At 36.4% G+C, this 22,317-nt stretch overlaps 1 protein-coding gene across 6 annotated transcripts in view; it reads left to right on the forward strand.

The window, feature by feature from the left end:
* Positions 1 to 22,317, forward strand: part of LOC141687104 (uncharacterized) — a 34,279-nt gene extending 11,962 nt beyond the window's left edge. For 4 of the 6 annotated variants that reach the window (XM_074492263.1, XM_074492266.1, XM_074492264.1 and 1 more), the window contains 3 exons: positions 208 to 303; positions 7,931 to 7,975; positions 22,016 to 22,317. In XM_074492263.1, the coding sequence (XP_074348364.1) occupies positions 208 to 303; positions 7,931 to 7,975; positions 22,016 to 22,066 (192 nt within the window). In that variant the 3' untranslated portion in view covers positions 22,067 to 22,317. The remainder of the gene's footprint in view (positions 1 to 207; positions 304 to 7,930; positions 7,976 to 22,015) is intronic. The other 2 variants (XM_074492267.1, XR_012560919.1) reach the window with 2 other exon arrangements.

A 22,317-nucleotide genomic window follows, 5' to 3' on the forward strand; every position in this document is an offset into this window, starting at 1 on the left:
TAGATTTCTAAAAATGGTATAAGTATAGTGAAGTAATTGGTAACTTCATCTTCTTTTAAAACTTATATCTAGTAAGTAATTATCTTGCACATGATAAAAGATTCCAGTAAGTATCCATTTAGATACTTGTATTATTGTTATCGCTATATATTATCTTGCGAGCTGTAAGGCTCACTCTTGCTTTATTTCTTCATCACACAACAACAGTTAGGAAAGATGGCCAGACTCCAGCAGACCCAGCGCAAGCGCGTGGGAATCGTCCCGCGTCTTCCCGTTGATGTTGTAGCTGCTATAGCTGCAGAGGTAGATCTATTGGTAGATCAGGCATTCTACTTTTGAGAATTAATTATGTATAATTATAACTTGTGGCAGATAATGGCAATTAACTGTAAATTTATCAAGTAATCATTTTGGGTTGTAATAACTTTTAATTGTGGATTCAAGGACTTGTACTTATTTCAATTTCATCTCTGAGACTATAACGGGTTGTGGTGTGTGTTAGTGTGGGGTCACAGCATAGGGTTATTTATTATTAATTAAGTGAAGTGATATTGTGGAAAGAAAGACCGTGATGACCCGGATCCCTGACCCCGGATCTGGGGGTGTTACAGAAGTGGTATTAGAGCTAAGCGTTATAAACCTCAGAGATGATGTGACGTTAAGATAATAAGTTCACTAAGAGAATAAGAACTCTTACCAAGTTCATAGTCGGGCTACCTAACATAGTACTGACAGTTAAAACCCTTATGGGAACCCTTATAAATATCGTGATAGAAGCGTAGTTCGTGATCGTATATGGTAGCGGGACTCCGAACCCTGAGGTTGAGGAGTAACAGCGCGATGATGTTTTATTACTTATTGGAGATCAGATTATGGATCCGATAGAGCGTCCTAACGCAGGACCGGATGATGTTGATATTGAGGATGTAACGGTTGAGGATGTTGTCCTAGAAGGGACAGTTGCTGAGGAGGATCCCATGGAGGATCCTGACAAGAATGAATAAAGGACCATTGAGGAATTGATGACCATGGTTAGGGAATCTACCAGAGGTAGGATTGGCCGGTCACTACCGGAGGTTCATTCAAGTTTGTAAAGATAGTAGCCCCCTTTAACGCGGCTTACTCATAAGACTGAGAAGTTTGAATAGACAGAGAAATGTGAGAACAACTTTTAAGAACTGAAGCAAAGGTTGGTGACGCCTCCCATGTTGGCGTTGCCGGATGGAAAATGAGATTTTGTGAAGTGTAGTGACGCTTCGCATAAGGAATTAGGGTGTTTCTTATACAGCACAACAAGGTAATCACGTACGCGTCAAGACAATTAAGGGAATTTAAAATTCGATATCCCCACCCATGAGATTGGGCTCGTGGAAATAGTTTTGCCCTAAAGATTGGAGGCACTACTTGTATGGAGAAAAGTACGAGATTTACACAAGCCATAAGTGCTCTAGTACATTTTCACGCAGAAAGAGCTCAACATGCGCCAAATGAGGTGGTTAGAGCTAATCAAGAATTATGATTGGGAGATTCTTTATCATTCAGGGAAAGCCAATATGGTGGCTGATGCCCTTAGTAAAAAGGAGAGACTCAAGATAATAATGTCTTTGGGAGAGTTTATAAGAGATTTTGAGAAAATGGAAATAGAAGTGAAGGTAACCGGAGCCGGTACCGAAAAACTGTTTGAGATTGCAATACAGATCGAATTTTTGGAAAAGAACATATTGTGCCAGAAAAAGTGATGAATGAAGGCAGAGAGCCAACAAATAGATAAGAGATTAATACCTAGAAAGATGATGAGGGGATAGTGAGGTGTTCCTACAGAAATTGGGTTCCAAAAGTTCAAGAGCTTAAGGATGAGAACTTAGATGAGAGCCATAGTTTGAGGAATAAGATTTAGGGCAAACCCTGAATGTGATAGTCAGGGAGGTTGCCATCAAGAAAGAAAGAACCCATAACATAATAGAGTGGAAAACAAGGTTTTTAATGTATAAGATAACCCCGATTATGGGAGAAGGTTGAAACATTTCATACTAAGGAAACAGAAAGTCGAGTAAGATAAGGAGACACGAGATGGTACTCCTATACGATAATTAATGGACCTTTCTAAACAGAACTTAGACTATTATCCCCAACCACCACCCTGAGGAAACAATGCGGTGAGAAATTCTTTCAGGACCTTTAAGTCGTTAAGCTCTCAGAGTTCCAAGGAACAAGTTGACCCAGTCGAGGCAAGAGCCTGGCTAAAGGAAATATAGGAATCATTTGAGATTCTAAATGATTAACGAATCACAAAAGACTGTTTTGTCACTTACCCTCCTAAAAGAGAGGTCACCCGCTGGTGAAAGACCAAGAAAGGCACGGAGCCAGAGGTTAGAATAAACTGATTTAAGTTCAGTCAATTGTTTTCGGGAAAGTAATTCCCAAGGTTATGGAGATAGTGTAAAAGCTTTAGAGTCAGAACAAAGGCAGACGAGTATGATAAACTATGAATCTAAGTTGTAAAAGTTATCAAGATTCGTTCTGAGGACACGAATCCAGAATGACGGGATGTTTGAAATCAATACTTATGTTGTGTTAGTTCATGAAATAATGATAAGAGAAAGGAAAATAAAAAGAAACTGAAGTGGAAAGGAATATAAAGGCAGTAGAGTGTGAGGAATGATAAAGGAGTTGGGTATGAGGAAACCCTAAAGACTTGTAGCAATAGAAATAGAAAAGTATGTAATCGTCAGGATGAGGGTGATTCACCATGAGTTAAATTGATGGTTGAAGGAATAAGAGATACATATATTTTATCCCCTGTAAGTTGGGAGGATTTGAGGAAACCTTGAGATAGTTCGAAGGATAAATATTGAGACACGGATAGACTGAGGAGACAAGAAAGTAAGAAATTAGGAAAAATTGGATAAAGGAAGTGACCTTCAAGAATGTGAAGTGTAAGACCGGTGGCTTGATACCCAGAAAGGGAGACGCCATGTATGAAAGATATCCCAACATTGAGGTGACTGTTGAGATAAACAACAAAAGTAAATAAGGAATTATTAAGAAGAGGTTCACGTTGAACACGACCAATATCTTCCAGAACATCCTTGTTATCGTTACCAAATTATGTAAGAAAAGCGGATAACCGTTGTTATCTTTTGGAGGCCATATTGATTGACCTCATTTTGAATACAGATGTTATTATGAAACTAGGCATATACTATCGAGGTGGGAATGATTGAATAAGACACCCTTACCAGGGATATATGACTTGATTTATCCATGGAAGGATGCATGTACCTTTTTAAAGGTGGAATTAAGGATAGAACGTCGGCAACTTCAAACGAATCCTAGGGGAATGCATAAAGGTTGGCATTTCACCCTTAATAGGGATAGTATGAGTTTTGACAGTATGAATTGGAAAGGATTAAGGTAATAACAACCTTTAAGAATCAGTGGAGAAATTTTTTTTCAGAAGTATATAGACAATGATTCTGGTATAAATAAATGGTATTTTGATATGCCCTGTATCTAGGGAATACAGGAGGAACGATTCAAGGATAACCTTAGAGGTTTTACAAGGAGAAAGGTAATATTCAAAATTCTCAAGAATAGAAATGTTGATAAAGGGAATATGACATAATTATAATGATGCCAAGTGGGGCACGTGTTAAACCACGAGAAAGTATGGATCGAACCAGTAATGGTCGAAATTGTTCAGGGCAATTAGGACTTAAGATAAAAGAGGTTCTAAATATGATTGAGAGTCAGTCATGACAGTGATTAACCTCTAAAGACTGAGGCAATAACTTATGGAAAAATGGTGATATTTTTTTTTACTCATCAGATTTTAAGGAAAACATCTTCACATAAGCTGTGATTGAAATAAAGTAGAAAATTTATTTGGAGGTGGTTAAAATGACATTGACTGTAAGGAAATTTTACTATCAGGAAAGGCCAAAGAGGTGGCCGACACTTTAAAGGTAAGAGGATAATTATAGGCGCTTGTGCCAAAGGAATACAGTGATGATGGTTAAAGCTATACAGGTTGTATTATGGTTTGGAAGATTGACATTCCTTCTGATGACTGTGTAATACCCAACCATAATAGTAGTTTGGTAAAGGTTTAATTTGTATAATCGCCATGAGCGGGCTATTTATCTTAGAAGATACTATCTTGAGATAAGCCAAGACCATGTTTCAAAAAGGACTAGACGAACCCTTGAGTTAAGTCTTCTATTTAAGGCATACGAGTAAGAATGGTATTAACCTGCTATCGTTGCTTTGATTGAAACTCTTCTGCAATTTTATCTGCTTCATGTCATGTATGTATGGCAGGATCAGGAGTGTTCTTCATGAATCATGAATGGTGATTATGTTACCTCCTTAGAAGAATTAGATACGAGATGTATGGACTCCGTATGGTTAGCTATTAAGACTTCATGGAAAATGAATGACTACAGTAGGTCAGTGGTGGACCATAGTAAGGCAGCAATGATTCTGCGAGTAATGAGCTGATTACAACCGTGAGAGTTGTATTGGAATGGGTGTTGAGATTGAGTACCACTAATCGGGTCGTGGTAGTATATAAGTTATCATTGATAGACTAATTAAGTAGAGTATCTACCTATTGAATATTTATTCTTTCTTATCAATAGAGAGTCGTATTATTATACGAGGAAGGTTGCGGTGCAAGCATAGAATTCTAGTAACGATGATGTCTAGAATGAGATCCCAGATTCGATTTTCAATGTCGAGGGAGTTTCAAAGGTGATTGTGTATAAGCTCGAGGAAGAGCATGGGTCCATAGAAAGATGGACGGAATAGCAAAAATATTTAGGCATGTGAAATATGATGCTATAATACTTGAAGTTGATATAAATACATATATGTTTTGTTCTCCTATGACAAACCTCTATAGTTCAGAGGTAGATTCCAAGCCAGATATTTTATGGCAATATTTTTTTACATATATACAATTCTCTTCAGTTCGTTCTTTTCTCTTCTTTTCATTTCATGTAAGCTGAGAAGAACAACCCTTCCAGAAGGGGAGGTATTTCCGAATGACTATCTATCTCTGTGATAGAAGCCTAGTAGGATACCACATGTTGTTTAATTGCTTGTCAAGTACTAAAGGCTGGCCACCTTCTGTACTAACTATGTGATATAACAAGTGTTCATGATCATAGTGATCTCTCAACAAATTCCTTTACTTCTATATGATTGATCAAATTTTGGAAAATAGAAATAGCTGAAAAAGGAGTAATAAAGTTGTGGTAGTATTTGGAATGGAAACACATTCGTGATACTAAGGTTGACGTGGTTATTAAAAGGTTATAGAATGCTAACGAGCTAAAGTATAACTAGTATAATATTAGGAACGGAAGGTAGTAGCGACTACGAACTGGAAAAGGATGGGTAGTGAGAAGCAAAAACTATAATGCTAGAAGCTATAATGAGAGTCTGTGCAATAGACTTGAAAGAAATTGGAATGATCACTTAACGCGGATTGAGTTTCTTACGACAATAGATCATATGTCAGTATTGAGATATCGCCTTATGAGATCCTTGAGGAAAGACAATGTCGATCCCCCTTATGTTAGGATGAAGTTGTAGAGCGCAAGACGCTCGGACCCGCAGTAGTCCAAAGGACCAGGGATATAATAGATCTAATCAGAGGACGGCTGGTCGTAGCCCAAGATGGACATAAGAAGTATGTTGATTTGACATGACAGGACAAAGAATATGAAGTAGGGGACCTAGTGTTTTTAAAGGTATCCCCTTGGAAACCCTTGGAAAGGATTGATGAGATTCGGAAAGAAAGAAAAGCTAAGTCCACCAATTGTTGGACCCTTAGATATATTAAGGAGTATTGGGAAGTTAGCACATGAGCTAGCCTTACCCCAGAACATGTAGCAAGTCATAACGTGTTCCACGTATTAATGTTAAGGAAGTGTGATTCGGATGCCAGACAAATAGGGGCATATGAGCGCATAGGCATGCGACCAGATATAACCTATAGGGAGCAACCAGAAAGGGTTATAGATCGAAAAGGAACAAGTGCTTAGGAGAAGGGTTATCAAACTAGTCAGAGTTTGATGGAAGAACCACAATGTGGGAAAATTTACTCGAGAGTTAGAAAGTGCAATGTTAAGAAAGTATCCCTATTCATTTTCTATCTGATTCCGGGACGGAATCCTTTTAAGGAGGGGAGACTGTAATAACCCCAAAATTTTAAACTTTTTGTAACCCTTATGAATAGTGTTTTAGCAGAATGAGAAAACTTTTCATGCCACACTATGTAGGGGTTCTGTTATGGATATTCTGAGATTTTATTAGTACTCTATATGGTATATAAGTGTATGTAAAGATCGTCAAAATCCAATTCCGAACACTTTGATTTTTCCCGGAAATCCACTAGATACGAAAAGAATTGAGTATAAGGTAACAAGATAAGAAGGATTTAAATTAAAGGATTATAAGAGAGGATCATAAAAGGAATATAATATATTGAGAAAGGTTAAGGGAACCTAAGTAATAAGATCCCGGGTATGATCCCTCAAACGATAAACGAAAACGAAAGTTAAGCGAACCGTATAACAGATCAGCGGTCATTAGGCAAACAATTAGGAAGTTAATCAAAGAGATTAGAGGGGATGATGTCATCCAACCAATGAGAAGAGGACAAAGAGGGAAGGATGACACCACATGATGACATAAGCATGACATAGAAGGGAAGGAAGTGTGGTTGAATCATAACCACACAAAATCAAGGTTAATTAAGTAATTAACCTAAAACAACACAAAAATCAACCAACCAAGCAAACATTTCATTTTTTCACCAAACAAAACACAAACCCCCCATTTTTCTTCTTGAAGCTCTCGGCCCTTTTCTTAAAAAATGAAGATCCAAGCTCCACCACTTACTATTTAGCAAGGTATTTATCTAAGCTTCCCCATGGATAGTTACATACTTCCTATAAGTTTAAGCTTCTAATTCCAAACCAATATTTTTCTATAAATCATGGAAGAAGATGGTGAATAGTGTTTTTCAAGAACTAAAATTTGTGTTCTTGAAGTTTTGTTTAGATTAAGCTTGGATAAGGACTTTAAGGGTGATTCCAAGCCATTCTCTTGATTCTCCACTCTCCGAGGAAGGTATAAACTCCAAACCCTAGCTTTAATTTGTATATTAGGTTGATTATGGTTGTGAGGGTAAAGAGTAGCTTGAAACTTGTTTGTTTAAGAGTTTGGGTTGGAATGGTGGTGATTGATTTGTTGAAATCTTAAGATTTGGTTAAAGAATATAGTATAGTTTAAATTCAAGTTTTAGGAGTAAGTAAATGGATTATAATGAGTTGGTTTGGGGCTGTTGTAATGTATTTTGCATGGAGTTTGGATTGGGTTGTGAATTGGGGTTGAATTGTGGTTGTTTTGAGTTGGTTTAAATTTGGGAAATCGCATAAGCATAGGCGTCGTAATGTCCGATTTACTTTAGACTGCTTTTGTTCATGACATTTGGACCCGAGAACTCCCTGCTAGGTTTTGACCATTGCCATGTTTAGTTATTTCATGTTACGAGCTTCGTTTTGATATGTAGTTCGTTTGATTCCGATATACGGTTTAGGAGAAACGACCGTTTCAAGTAACGGCGTTTCGCGAAAGAAACTTTTCCCCTTGCCTTACTTTGAAACATAGGTTAAAGACCAAAAAGGGTTAATTAGTGTATGAAACAATTATGGTAAGAGTGTTAGGCAGTTGGTAAGACACTCGCGAAGGAATTGCCTTAAAACTCGTAATGGTTAAATTATTAAAAATGGTGGAGCCGAGGGTACTTGAGTGACTTAAGAGAATCAGTAAGCGCAAAACAAGCGTTAGAGTCTAAGTTAGTTAAAGTATAGATTTACAAGTGACTTTGGTTTAATTCCAACTTACTTGTTGTTTATAGGTTACCAGACTCATCCCGAGCCTTTTATCACCCTCAGTCGCTCAGGCAAGTTTTCTATCCGTTATACTGTTGTTGTGATGTATACGCTTGTATATGCATTATCTTGTAGTAGATGCATGATGGTTATATTAGCAAATTCTTGCGATATATTGTAGCATGTGATATGGTACATATGCATGCCTGTTTCGTATTCTTGCCATATATATCTGTTGGTTCAGTTGATAATACTTATGCTAGAGAATAGCGGTAATTTGCATATACCCTTAGTATAGGGACCAAAGGTGAAAACATTTTCTAAAACCGGGAGTCGAGGATCCCGAGTAGATCTTATATATATATATTTATATATATATATATATATGGTTATAGTTTTCAAAACTATTAATCGAATAAGGTTTATTCGATAACTTTATTTTATTAATGAATATTATCTTGAATATTCATTCGAGGACTTATGACTCCTTTATATTATTTATTGAATATTACTGGGATATTCATTTGAGGATGTATGACTCCTTTATTTTATTTAATGAATATTATTTATAATATTTATTCGAGGTATTATGACTCCGCTTATTATTTATTAATATTCTTTATTTTATTAAAGAATAATGTTCGATAATCAAACTTACTTTTGATATTCAAATAAAGATATTACTTTTGTATAAGTATATCTTTGATTATTTACTATTCATTTCAAGTATAAGTTTTACAACTTCTACTTCAATTATTTTTATAAAGATTATTCTTTATGGGAATATTATTTAAACAATAATATTCAGATATTTCTTTATATTGAGACTGATTTACTTTATTAAATCAGCATTATTCCAAACACTCTTTAAAGTGTTTTCGAGTCTTTAAAATGATTTTTAAAAGTTAGAGCGGATCATAAAACTCATTTTTATATTTAAGATCCTCCTTTTGAAGGGGATTTAAATACTCGCTCAAAACCTGAGGGATCCGGCTCTGTGGTGTGTTTTATATTCGCAACAAGGTTGCTATCTTGATAAAAGAGTTTTGATTACTTACCCAATACTCGGGAAGTAAAATTCTTGGAACAAGTTAATCCAATAACAGGCATCGCCTGGGAAATATCGGTGAGTTTTCCTTTCCAACTAGATACGACTTCTTGGTGGAGCCGTATCAACAAGTTTCTAGTTGGGGAAAGTGGGGACGAGCTTTATGTTTCAGAGTCATGGATTTTATCTGAACTAGAAGTGGCGTAAGTGGCCGAGTAGCGCCGGCCCAGCCGTATTATTATATTGGCCCAAATGGCCTAGAAGTTCCGCTAAGGCGGTCCATTCCTTAGGAGTTCAGTGTTCGGTTGACAAGTAAATCCGACAGGTTCTCCTCTACATGTAGAAAATGGTGGGGTTGTACTACTACGACTGATCATTGTAAGTGGTCTTCCTGGCGCGGCAAACTCCCGTAATGAGTTCATCATCCATTTGGATAATTCTGCAACACTACCCGTAGCATTTCGATCAAAAGGCTACTAATGGGTGGTTGCCGAAGCATTGACAGGGTCAAACAGTTTTATTGGTGTATCCATTGAATGAAGTATCTCGTAACTTCATTTCTTTTCAAAATATTTCAAAGATCAAATATTTTCAAGTTTATTTGTGGTCTCATCTATGGGATGACCTCGTGAATCTTATTATACTTTGAACAGTAGTAGTTCAAGTAGATTTCTAAAAATGGTATAAGTATAGTGAAATAATTGGTAACTTCATCTTCTTTTAGAACTTATATCTAGTAAGTAATTATCTTGCACATGATAAAAGATTCTAGTAAGTATCCATTTAGATACTTGTATTATTGTTATCGCTATATATTATCTTGCGAGCTGTAAGGCTCACTCTTGCTTTATTTCTTCATCACACAACAACAGTTAGGAAAGATGGCCAGACTCCAGCAGACCCAGCGCAAGCGCGTGGGAAGCGTCCCGCGTCTTCCCGTTGATGTTGTAGCTGCTATAGCTGCAGAGGTAGATCTATTGGTAGATCAGGCATTCTACTTTTGAGAATTAATTATGTATAATTATAACTTGTGGAAGATAATGACAATTAACTGTAAATTTATCAAGTAATCATTTTGGGTTGTAATAACTTTTAATTGTGGATTCAAGGACTTGTACTTATTTCAATTTCATCTCTGAGACTATAACGGGTTGTGGTGTGTGTTAGTGTGGGGTCATAGCATAGGGTTATTTATTATTAATTAAGTGAAGTGATATTGTGGAAAGAAAGACCGTGACGACCCGGATCCCTGACCCCGGATCTGGGGGTGTTACAACTCAGTACCAGACTTTGTGAAGAGAGCTTTACCCTTGTCTTTCCTTGAGGTAGCTGCCTAGGGGGATTCTTCTTCAGCCTTAAGAGCAACTGTCCTTGACTTTCCTCCTTTCCTCTTGCTTCTTTGTTCCATCTCAAGTTCATGAGTCTTGAGCATTCCATAAATTTCATCAAGAGTTGTTTCATCAAGATTATAGTTGTCTCTTATTGTTGTTGCCTTCAAATCCCAGCATTCAGGAAGAGCTAACAGGAATTTAAGGTTTGAATCTTCAAGATCATACTCCTTATTAAACAGTGACAAATCATTCAAGAGTTTGACAAATCTATCATATAAATCAGTCAATGACTCATTAGCCTTTGAGTCAAAGTGTTCATACTCTTGAGTGAGTATTGTCTTCATGTTCTTCTTAATCGTATCCGTTCCCTGACATCTTGTTTCCAAGGCATCCCATATCTCCTTTGCAGTCTTGCAGTTTATTACCCTGTTTGACATTACATTATCAATAGCACTATGCAGTAAGTGTCGTACCTTAGCATCCTTAGCAATTGATGTGATATCTTCAGCAGTGTAATCACTCTTCTCCTTTGGTACAGACTTTGCTGCTTCACCTGCAACAGCGAGCTTGGTTGGTTTGTGAGGCCCTTCCTTGATTCTATCAAGATATTCTGGATCTGTAGCTTCCAGAAACATGGTCATCCTCACTTTCCATATGGCATATTCAGATGGTCTCAATATGGGAACTCTAATAGTCTCATATCGGCTTTGAATTTGTGTCTTTGGAGGTTCTTCAGCTTTGGTGGGCTTAGTTGGAGTTTCTGCTTCAGACATGATTGTGTTTGGATCTTAAACTGTTTGTGTGTTAACAGATAGGCTTTGATACCACTTGTTAGGTCACACACACTGTAGAGGGGGGTGAATACAGTGTATAGCACAATCAAATCGAACTTTAATAACTCAAGTAACAGAAAACAAACTTTATTGAAATAATAAACTTTGTTACAGTATGGAACTGTTCTCTCTCAGTGATGAACAAATATCACGAGAGCTGCTAGGGTTACAAATTAATAATCTTCTCGATTGTGATAACACTTATAGTGTAAACCCTATGTCTGTGTTTATATACTACACAGTTACAAGATAATCGCTAATTGATATGGAACATAATTCTGCTTCCTAAAATATATCAATCAGATATCTTTTCTTCCAAGTATTTTATTCTTCATAGAATTCCTTCTTCATGCATATCTCTTCTTATGTTTGTCTCGATCTTCTTTCCTTTAACCAGCTGCCTTCCTTATCTGAACGTCCTTCGGTACTTAAGTTCTGATATTCATCTTCTGATGATTATCTCCTGATAATATTAGTACTTATATCCTTAAGTCCTAACTACCAGTAAGTACTGATTTATCCTGTTTAAGTAAGATCTGAAAACTAAACATAAATCACATTAGCCATGACATTATCAAATATATCTAACAATCTCCCCCAACTTGTAAATTACCATAATATACAAGTTTAAAAAATATTTGATGATGTCAAAAACATTAAGTACAAATGCATGAGAATTTGACTAGATAACTACAACTTACAGTCCTTAAAGTTTTACCAATCTTTAACTTCTGATACCAACTTCAGTCTGTATCCATATCAGAATTTAAGTAGGTGTAGATCTTGACTTGGCTTCATCTTCTGATCTCTCTGACGTCAGGAGTTGTTCTGAGATAGTTCTTCAACAAACATCTCTCAGCATATCTGAGTTCATCAATCATCCTCCTTTTAGCATCTTTAAGTTCTGCAGAATCTTCACCAATTTGAAAGATTGCAGCCCTGAGATCATTAATTTTAGCTTTCTTTATGTCCAGATCCAGTCTGATCAAATATGCCTTGTCAGACTCAAGATTGAATTCCACAGCCCTGTAACCCAGAAAGGTAGTTATAATCTTAGCAGAATTGGGCTTCATCTCAACAATATCACCCTTGTGATCTCTGTACTTTGGAAGATATGAGCTGTCAGACTTAAAAAAATAAAGCTTTTTCTGTTTCTGAATTTGTCTCTTCAAAAAGTTTGCAGCACTTTCTGTTATTTTGTCATTCACTTGAAGTAAGAATAATACATGTTCCAGTTCTTCAAAATACTTCAGTGGAATGGCATTTTCCCTTATATGATAAACCCTACCATCTGTCATGAAGTACAACAAGATGTGTTTTTTCAAGTAGGTATGGTAAACCATTTGTACAGATTCTAGTTGATTCAATCTCTCAGGAGTTGCTCCAATACCTGGTTCACTTAAGGAAGTTGGATCATTGGTTGTATTCTGTATTCTTCTTTCATCAACACTTCCCAATCCAGTTTTATCTCTCGCTTCCTTTCCAGTAACCACTCTTGCTTCAAAACCACTTGCAGCAGTCTTCAAAGGTTGAGTCTGTTTGGCTTTAGTGAATCCTGGTAGGAGTATCTTTGAAGGTTTAACATGAGCAATGTCAGAGGTTTCCTTTGATTTATCTTCTGATATCAAGTTAACTTGAGCTATGTCAGAGGTTACTTGCTTCTTTGAGATATCAGAACTAACTATCTCTTGACTCTGAACAACTTGAGCCATGTCAGAGGTTGTCTTAGAAACTTTTCTTGAAGTCAGAGCAAGATCAACATCTTCATCAGTAATTTCTTCATTCACAGGAGGCACATAAACCTTGATAGGTTCACCAACTTTCTCCTTGCCCTTGGACCTTGGATCTATCTGCAGTTGTGATTTAGCTTTGGTTGCTTCAGAATTTGTCCTTTCTTTTATCACAATGCCTTTGAGTTTTAGAAGTTTCTTTTTACCAGAAGCTTCAGATTTAGATTTGACTTTTTTCTGATTTAAGTCTAGCTTCTTCTTCCATCAGACTCTCCAAGTCCATTCCTGGATTTTCCTTAAGAAATAACTGTCTTGATATTTCTTCTTCAAGATCTAAAAGTTCATCAGAACTTATCCTTTTACCAGTAGCAGAAGTAATTCTTTTTCCAGCATCAGAACTTGTCCTGTGACTTGTGATTTCAGCTTTTCTTGATGGGAAACCTCTACCTTGACTATGACCTCCACTCATTCCAAAGTTTCCCTGGTCATCTTTTTCATCATCCTTCCCCTTCAGTGTCTTATCAGTTTTGCATTTGGACTTAATTACTTTCTCCCCCTTTTTGGCATCAGCAGGTAAGAGAAGAGAGACAAGCAATTCCACTGAGGCTTGGATTTCATCAAGTTGAGATTGCTGAGAAGCTTGATTTTTCAAAATATCATCAATCTGAGATTGTTGTTTCTCTTGGGTCTTCTCAATATAAGCAACCCTATCAAAGGTAGGCTGGAAGAATTTTTTCTTGTCAATTTTCTGAACTTGTTCTTGTTTGATTAATTCTTCCTGAATTTTATGTAACTCTGCATGAGTAGTTGAATGGAGACCTTGTAGATGTTTAGTACTCAATGCAGTGACTCAAAGCTGTGTTTTGAAATCATCAGTAATTAACATCTCATCAGCTTTTGTCAAGTGCTCAGCAAGATTCTTTGCAGATAGAACACAGGTAACTGAGTTCCATTCCTTAGTCCACTCTTTTCCTGCAGGAGTTTCACTCCAAGGCACTGGTGCTTCTCTTGTAACAAACTTCTTAACTAATTCACTTTTGTGAATAGTTTGCTGAGGTGCATGTCCTGAAGGACCTGCTTCATCAGCATCTGTATTTGGAGCAGCATCACCAGTATCATCAGCATTTGCAGCATCAGAACTGACAGAATCAGCATCTTCTGATAAAACAACAGTATGAGAAGCAATTGAGGCTTCAACATCATCCTCTAAGTGCTGATCTGGTTCCAAGTTCTGATCAACATCCATATCCTAATGCTCACCTATATTCGGATCATCATCATCTAGATGCAGAGAAGGTGTAGTAGACAATTCTGGAGTTTTAGTAGCATCAGTAACAGGTGTTGTTGATGGATTAATTGATGTTGGAGCTTCTAAGTAAAGTACCTCAGGCACAACCAGGTTCTAAATATCAATTTCAGCACTTGTGCCTGGATCAACAGGAGATACAGTCTTATGTACAGGAGACATAGATGGTGTGTTGACCTTTTCTGTAGCAGCTTCATGAGTTGGAGTCAATGGAGAAGCAGTGGCTTCAGCAGATTCTGGTTCTTGTGAGATCAGAGATTCCTGATCTCCTTCCTTAGCTGCTGCTTCCTCATCATCTGAAACTGGCCTTTTAGCTCTCTGTTTCTTGTATCTCTTTGAAGGTGGGGATTCCTTGGGAGGTTCAGCAGAAGTCATTCTTCTAAGCCATTTGAGAAGCTTAGATCCCCCAATACCAGAATCCTTCTGAGAAGGAACTTTCTCAGCTTCTTTAACAACAGGTTCTGATGGAGAAACCTGTTCCTCACTATCAGACTCATCTCTCAAAACAATCCTCCTTCTCTTCTGAGGTGTCTGGGGAACTGAGTCCCAAATCTCATCAGGAATGACAGTCACGTGCCATTCCTGCTGCCATGCCTCACAGCTTAGCTCCATGTTGAAGGTCTCATAGTTCAAGAACATGTTGTAGTTGACCATGGTTTTGTTGGTATGAAGGAAAGGAGAGTGAGTATGTGAGAAAAGAATTAATATATAGGTTGATGTGAAGTGTTGGTTTATATAGGCAAGAGAATGCCAGGAGACACAAGGAAATTTAATGCTTATAGGTAGAAATAATTATACCTCGTCTCCCTAGACTTGGAAGAAGAAAAACAGTCATTGGAAAGGTAAAACAGGGTTTAATGCGCATAAGAAATAAGTAAAAATTACTGTGCATGTACGTGTACCTTTATCCCTAATTATATTGACTGTTAATATTCTGCCCAAACATATTCTGATTTAAAATGAGACTGTTTTTAGATTTTATCCACAAATAAGTCAAGTAAAGGATCAGAATTTTAATATCAGAACTTAGACTTATATCAGAACTTAACAGTCATCAAAACATGATTTCTTAACTCGAAAAATGAATGACTATCTTTGTAATTCTTCACACAAATTCTGATATAGATTCTTCAGAACTTAATCATCAGAACGTTCAACAGAACTTGTCCTCAGAATTTATGCAATCTGACATATAAACTATTCATCTAAAATAACATAGATCACCACAGTAATTTTCATCATTCATATGGAGTGTTTAGTGTGTGCATTAAGCTAAATATCAGACAAAGAGTAAAGTCTGATTCACTTCGGTACATCTTAGAAATAAGGCATAACTAAAACTTTACTAAAAATCTGTTATTATTCTGAAGCCTACTATTGAATGAGTTCATGCTTGAGTTCACCTCAACTGTTTTGTGCTAATTTTGTGCATTTTTTTAAATTCCAGTTTACAGTGGCTTCTCAGTGTAAGTGAGTCACGACTGCTTATCAGAATTTATGCTATTATCAGAGTATTTCTCCAGTAATCATAGAGTGTGAAAAGTCACCAAGAAAATATTTTGATTTTCTGATACATATTACTTAATACCAGCAATGCACTTGGGTCGTCCCTTCCACATTTTTACTCTAGACCTCAAAGGAGTACCTGATTTTGATTTCTTTTTCTTTTCCATTTTTCTTTTAATAAGTGAGGTTTATCAGCACTTAGTGCATTCAGCAGATTTACTAACACCAGAACTTAACAGATGAGAAGCATTATTCTAGTTTTTGACTTAGTTTTAAGATAGACAAAGTAAACTTAACTAAGCTCATTATCAGAATTTGCTTGTGTCAATGGATTTCCACATAAATAATTACTTTTAACATGGGATCTCTAGTATATTGAAGACTACTAGGTCAGCATCTAGCACATGTATCCTCATAGGATTGAATAGTTACATAAACAGTCATATCACTATCAGAGTTTAGAAAGTCACATCAGACAACAGTCAGTACTTAAGAAATTTTCAATTAAGCACATAATACACAAAGAGAGTATTTTCTGTAAATACTGAGAATAAAGTCCGATGTATTAGAACAAAACTAAGCAGATTTAGAGAAAGAACCTGAAACCATTCCAAGTTCATTTACCAATCTTGTAAGAGTAGCTTAATACAGTGGTTTTGTGAAGATATCTACTAGTTGTTGATCTGTTGGAACAAAGTGCAATTCCACTGTACCTTCATCCACATGTTCCCTTATGAAGTGGTACATGATGCTGATGTGCTTTGTCATTGAGTGTTGAACTGGATTACCTGTCATAGCAATAGCACTTTGATTATCACAGTAAATAGGGATTTTAAAATATGTTAATCCATAATCCAGTAACTGATTCTTCATCCAAAGAATCTGTGCACAACAGCTTTCTGCAGCAATGTACTCTACTTCTATAGTTGATGTGGAAATTGACTTTTGTTTCTTGCTAAACCAAGAAACTAATCTGCCTCCTAGAAATTGGCAGCTTCCACTTGTGCTTTTCCTATCAATTTTGCAACCTGCAAAATCTGCATCTGAGTAACCTATTAGTTTAAAATCTGATTCTCTGGCATACCACAATCCCAGATCAGCTGTTCCTTTAAGATACTTGAAAATTCTTTTCACGGCTGTTAAGTGAGGTTCTCTTGGATCTGCTTGAAATCTTGCACAAAGACAGGTAGCATACATGATATCAGGTCTACTAGCAGTTAGATAGAGTAGAGAGCCAATTATACCTCTGTAATCAGTAATATCTACTGATTTACCAGTATCCTTGTCCAGTTTTGTTGCAGTGGCCATGGAAGTGGATGCACTTGAACAATCTTGCATTCCAAATTTCTTCAGCAAATTTTTGGTATACTTAGTTTGACAAATAAAAGTGCCTTCTTCATTCTTCTTGACTTGAAGGCCCAGAAAATAGCTAAGTTCCCCCATCATACTCATTTGATACCTTGACTGCATCAGTTTGGCAAACTTCTTGCAAAGTCTGTCATTTGTAGAACCAAAAATGATATCATCAACATAAATTTGGACCAGAAGTAAGTCCTTTCCATGGTTAAGGTAGAACAGTGTTTTATCTATTGTTCCTCTGTTAAATCCACTTTCCAGAAGAAACTGAGCTAAAGTCTCATACCATGCTCTTGGAGATTGCTTAAATCCATAAAGTGCTTTATCAAGCCCGTAGACATAATCTGGATATTTGGAATCTACAAAGCCTGGAGGTTGTTCAACATATACTTCTTCCTCCAATTCTCCATTGAGAAAAGCACTTTTCACATCAATTTGAAAGACAGTAAACTTTTTGTGAGCAGCATAAGCCAAAAATATCCTTATGGCTTCCAATCTAGCAACCGGTGCAAATGTTTCATCATAATCAATTCCCTCCTGTTGAGAGTATCCTTTTGCAACCAGCCTTGCCTTATTCCTTGTAATTACGCCATCACTATCAGTTTTGTTTCTGAATACCCACTTTGTACCAACAACAGATATGTTCTTTGGTCTTGGCACTAGGGTCCAGACTTTGTTTCTTTCAAATTCATTTAACTCTTCCTGCATTGCTTTCACCCAGTCAGCATCTTGAAGAGCTTCTTCCACTTTCTTTGGTTCAATCTGAGAAAGAAAAGAATTGTAAAGACATTCACTTGAAGTAGTTGTTCTAGTTCTGACACATGCATCAGGATTTCCAATTATCAAATCAGGTGTATGTGATTTAGTCCACTTCCTTGCAGATGGAAGGTTTTCTCTAGAACTGGATGCTCCCCCATGATCCATGCTATCTTCATTAATATTTTCTGATGCTCCCCCTGAAACTATGCTCTCTGAGTTGGATTCTTCAGAATTTAGATTTTCAGAACTATCAGAACTTGGCTTATCAGAACTTGACGAATCAGAACTTAAAGAGCCAGATGTATGTTTTGATGCTTCTTGAGATGTGATTATATCTTGAGTATGCTCCCCCTGCATAGATGCATCTTCCTTTGGCATAGTCACCATAGTTTCAATAACATCAGAGTTTAATCCATCAGAGTTTGCAGTATCAGGATTTAGATTGTCAGGATTTTCAGTATCAGAATTTGAGTCTTCATTTTCAAATCTCAGCTTGCCTATAGATTTTCAAATCTCACCTTAGCTTCATAGATGTTACCACGCCTGTATCCTTTCAGAACAACCTTGCCTGTAGATTTACTTAAAAATTCACAGTGTTCTTCAAAGAAATCCACATGATAACCTCTGTCACAGATTTTACTGACACTCAGCAGATTGTGTTTAAGTCCTGAGACCAGAGCTACTTCCTTAATGATGACATTTCCAAGATTGATATTGCCATATCCCAATATTTTTCCAATGTTGCCATCTCCATAAGAAACACTTGGGTCAGCCTTCTCCATAAAGTCTGATAGCAGGGCTTTATTTCCAGTCATATGTCCTGAACATCCACTGTCCAGAACTAGGATGTTTTTCCTGTTGCCCTGCAATCACAAAGACCACTAATGATTAGTTTTAAGGACCCAGACATGCTTGGTTCCTTTAGCCTTATTAAGTCTGTTAACATTTGCAGCGGATTTAGTATCAGAGTTTATGTTAACAATTTTCTTATCATAATTTACACTATCAGACTTTGAATCAGAACATACAAAAGAAGGAACAATGGTAACTTTCTTTAAAGAAGGTTTTATTTGATAATAATCATAGTACAAACTATGATATTCCTTACAAGTATAAATGGAATGCCATAAACTACCACAATGAAAACAAGGATTTTGTGGCTTATATCTAACAGACTGACTCTTAACTCCTGACTTTGAAGGTAAGGAGTTTATGTTCTTATTTTCCTGCAAAAAGAAGCCAGATGGTTAGAACTTCCACAGTTATGACACGTTTTCCTAGGAGCTTCAGGAACAGGCTTATAATCATTGCTTTTATTCACACCTTCCCTTCCATTCCTATTTTTCCTAGGTGATTTTACCTTGTTTGCATTCTTAACATCTTTCAGCTTATGCTTAAGCTGTTTCTTAGTCATTAAGCCTATGTTTACTTCAGTTGTCTTTTCCTGTTTTAGTTTGTCAGAAGTTAATTCCTTTTTAACTTCTGATTTCTCATAATCATACTTTACAGCTACAAACTTAACAGGTTTTAACTTTGGCTTTTGTTTAACAACTACAGGCTTAATATCTACAGTTCCTTTATCATTCTTATCCTCTCCATAACCTAAGCCCTCTTTCCAGTTTTCACTACTTAACAAATTCTGAGTTGTTCTGCCAGAGTTAGTCCAAGTCCTGATAATCTCTCTTTCCTTTTCTAACTCAGCATTTAGAGATTCATTCATTTTAAGTACTTCATCCCTAACATAGAAAGCATCATCTCTATCTTTCTGAGTTTTATGGAACATGACTAACTCTTTTTCTAAATAATCATTCCTCTTTTTGCAAGCAAGATTTTCAGAAGTTAATCTTTCACATGTTAAAGTTTGATCTCTATAACTAATGAACATGGTTTTAAGATATCTTCTCAACTCATTAATATCATCAATATGAAAGGCATAAGTAGTTTGAGGTACCTTTAATTCAACAGCTTCAGAACTGCTTTCAGCACTTGCCTTATTTGTATATGCTATCAAGGCATAATTCTCCTCACTTTCAGAATCTAAGGTGTATGTCCAGCTTTTCTTCTTTGTGACAAGAGCCTTGTCTTTGTCACTCTTCACTTTCTTGCAATCAGGAGATATGTGGCCTCTCTCACCACAGTTGTAGCATTTGACATTTGTATAATCTCCTCTGTCAGACTTTCCTCCTCTTCCCTCAGATTTTCTGAAATTCTTCTCATCAGAACTTGTGCCTTTCCTGGAAAACTTCTTTCCCTTCCTGAACTTCCTTTATGCAGTCTTTGTGATTCCTTTCACCATAAGAGCACACAGCTTCATCATCTCTTCATCAGCATCTGTCTCAGGCAAGCTTTCAGATTCTGAGTCATCATCACTTTCAGAACATGATGACTCAGTATCAGACTTTATGAAGAGAGCTTTACCCTTGTCTTTCCTTGAGGTAGCTGCCTTGGGGGATTCTTCTTCAGCCTTAAGAGCAACTGTCATTGACTTTCCTCCTTTCCTCTTGCTTCTTTGTTCCATCTCAAGTTCATGAGTCTTGAGCATTCCATAAATTTCATCAAGAGTTATTTCATCAAGATTATAGTTGTCTCTTATTGTTGTTGCCTTCAAATCCCAGCATTCAGGAAGAGCTAACAGGAATTTAAGGTTTGAATCTTCAAGATCATACTCCTTATTAAACAGTGACAAATCATTCAAGAGTTTGACAAATCTATCATATAAATCAGTCAATGACTCATTAGCCTTTGAGTCAAAGTGTTCATACTCTTGAGTGAGTATTGTCTTCATGTTCTTCTTAATCGTATCCGTTCCCTAACATCTTGTTTCCAAGGCATCCCATATCTCCTTTGCAGTCTTGCAGTTTATTACCCTGTTTGACATTATATTATCAATAGCACTATGCAGTAAGTGTCGTACCTTAGCATCCTTAGCAATTGATGTGATATCTTCAGCAGTGTAATCACTCTTCTCCTTTGGTACAGACTTTGCTGCTTCACCTGCAACAACGAGCTTGGTTGGTTTGTGAGGCCCTTCCTTGATTCTATCAAGATATTCTGGATCTGTAGCTTCCAGAAACATGGTCATCCTCACTTTCCATATGGCATATTCAGATGGTCTCAATATGGGAACTCTAATAGTCTCATATCGGCTTTGAATTTGTGTCTTTGGAGGTTCTTCAGCTTTGGTGGGCTTAGTTGGAGTTTCTTCTTCAGACATGATTGTGTTTGGATCTTAAACTGTTTGTGTGTTAACAGATAGGCTCTGATACCACTTGTTAGGTCACACACACTGTAGAGGGGGTGAATACAGTGTATAGCACAATCAAATCGAACTTTAATAACTCAAGTAACAGAAAACAAACTTTATTGAAATAATAAACTCTGTTACAGTATAGAACTGTTCTCTCTCAGTGATGAACAAATATCACGAGAGCTGCTAGGGTTACAAATTAATAATCTTCTCGATTGTGATAACACTTATAGTGTAAACCCTATGTCTGTGTTTATATACTACACAGTTATAAGATAATCGCTAATTGATATGGAATATAATTCTGCTTCCTAAAATATATCAATCAGATATCTTTTCTTCCAAGTATTCTATTCTTCATAGAATTCCTTTTTCATGCATATCTCTTCTTATGTTTGTCTCGATCTTCTTTCCTTTAACCAGCTGCCTTCCTTATCTGAACGTCCTTCAGTACTTAAGTTCTGATATCCATCTTCTGATGATTATCTCCTGATAATATAAGTACTTATATTCTTAAGTCCTGACTACCAGTAAGTACTGATTTATCCTGTTTAAGTAAGATCTGAAAACTAAACATAAATCACATTAGCCATGACATTATCAAATATATCTAACATCTGGTATACAGGAAGGTAATAACAAAATCTGTTACGCCCTATGACATTGGTTGACCATAAATACTTCTCATCTTTTTTTACTTTTGGTTATAGATTTCTGATCAGAAGTCACGTAAGAGAACTGGATGTGTTAGAAGTGTATCCTTTTATCCACTTGATAATAAGTTACCTGTTTTCTTATATGGTTGATGTTTGGAGCAATGTCATTTCTTATATAAAAGTCAACAAATACATGAGTAATTTAAATAATTCTTTTATTTTTTTGCATTTACTTTAATATTATTCTCCACTTGGTCGAGAACTGTGTAATCTCCTAGTGTCCGTAAATTTTGATCCGAGATTTATATATTTGTTTTAATCGTTTATCTCATCTTGTAGGTACCTCAAAAAACGCACCTCATAGGGATTACTTTTATCCAATTCAAGTGATCAAGACGATATTAACCCTGTGTCACTCAAGGCGGCCAATTTCTTAGATATTGTATATTGTTTTAAATTGGTACATCGCTCAAAGTTGTGGTTGTCAATGTACTTGTAATAATCTAGTAGAGTTATCATTTACACTTGGTTTGGAGATGAGACTGTTATGTATGGCTCTTTTAATGTTACGTTGGTCTTGGGAATGTTGTTTAAAAAACATGTATTTCAAAATATTTAAAATTAATCATTATATTTGTCTA

This window comes from Apium graveolens, chromosome 9 (genome assembly GCF_009905375.1).
Source record: "Apium graveolens cultivar Ventura chromosome 9, ASM990537v1, whole genome shotgun sequence".
Lineage (NCBI taxonomy): Eukaryota > Viridiplantae > Streptophyta > Magnoliopsida > Apiales > Apiaceae > Apium > Apium graveolens.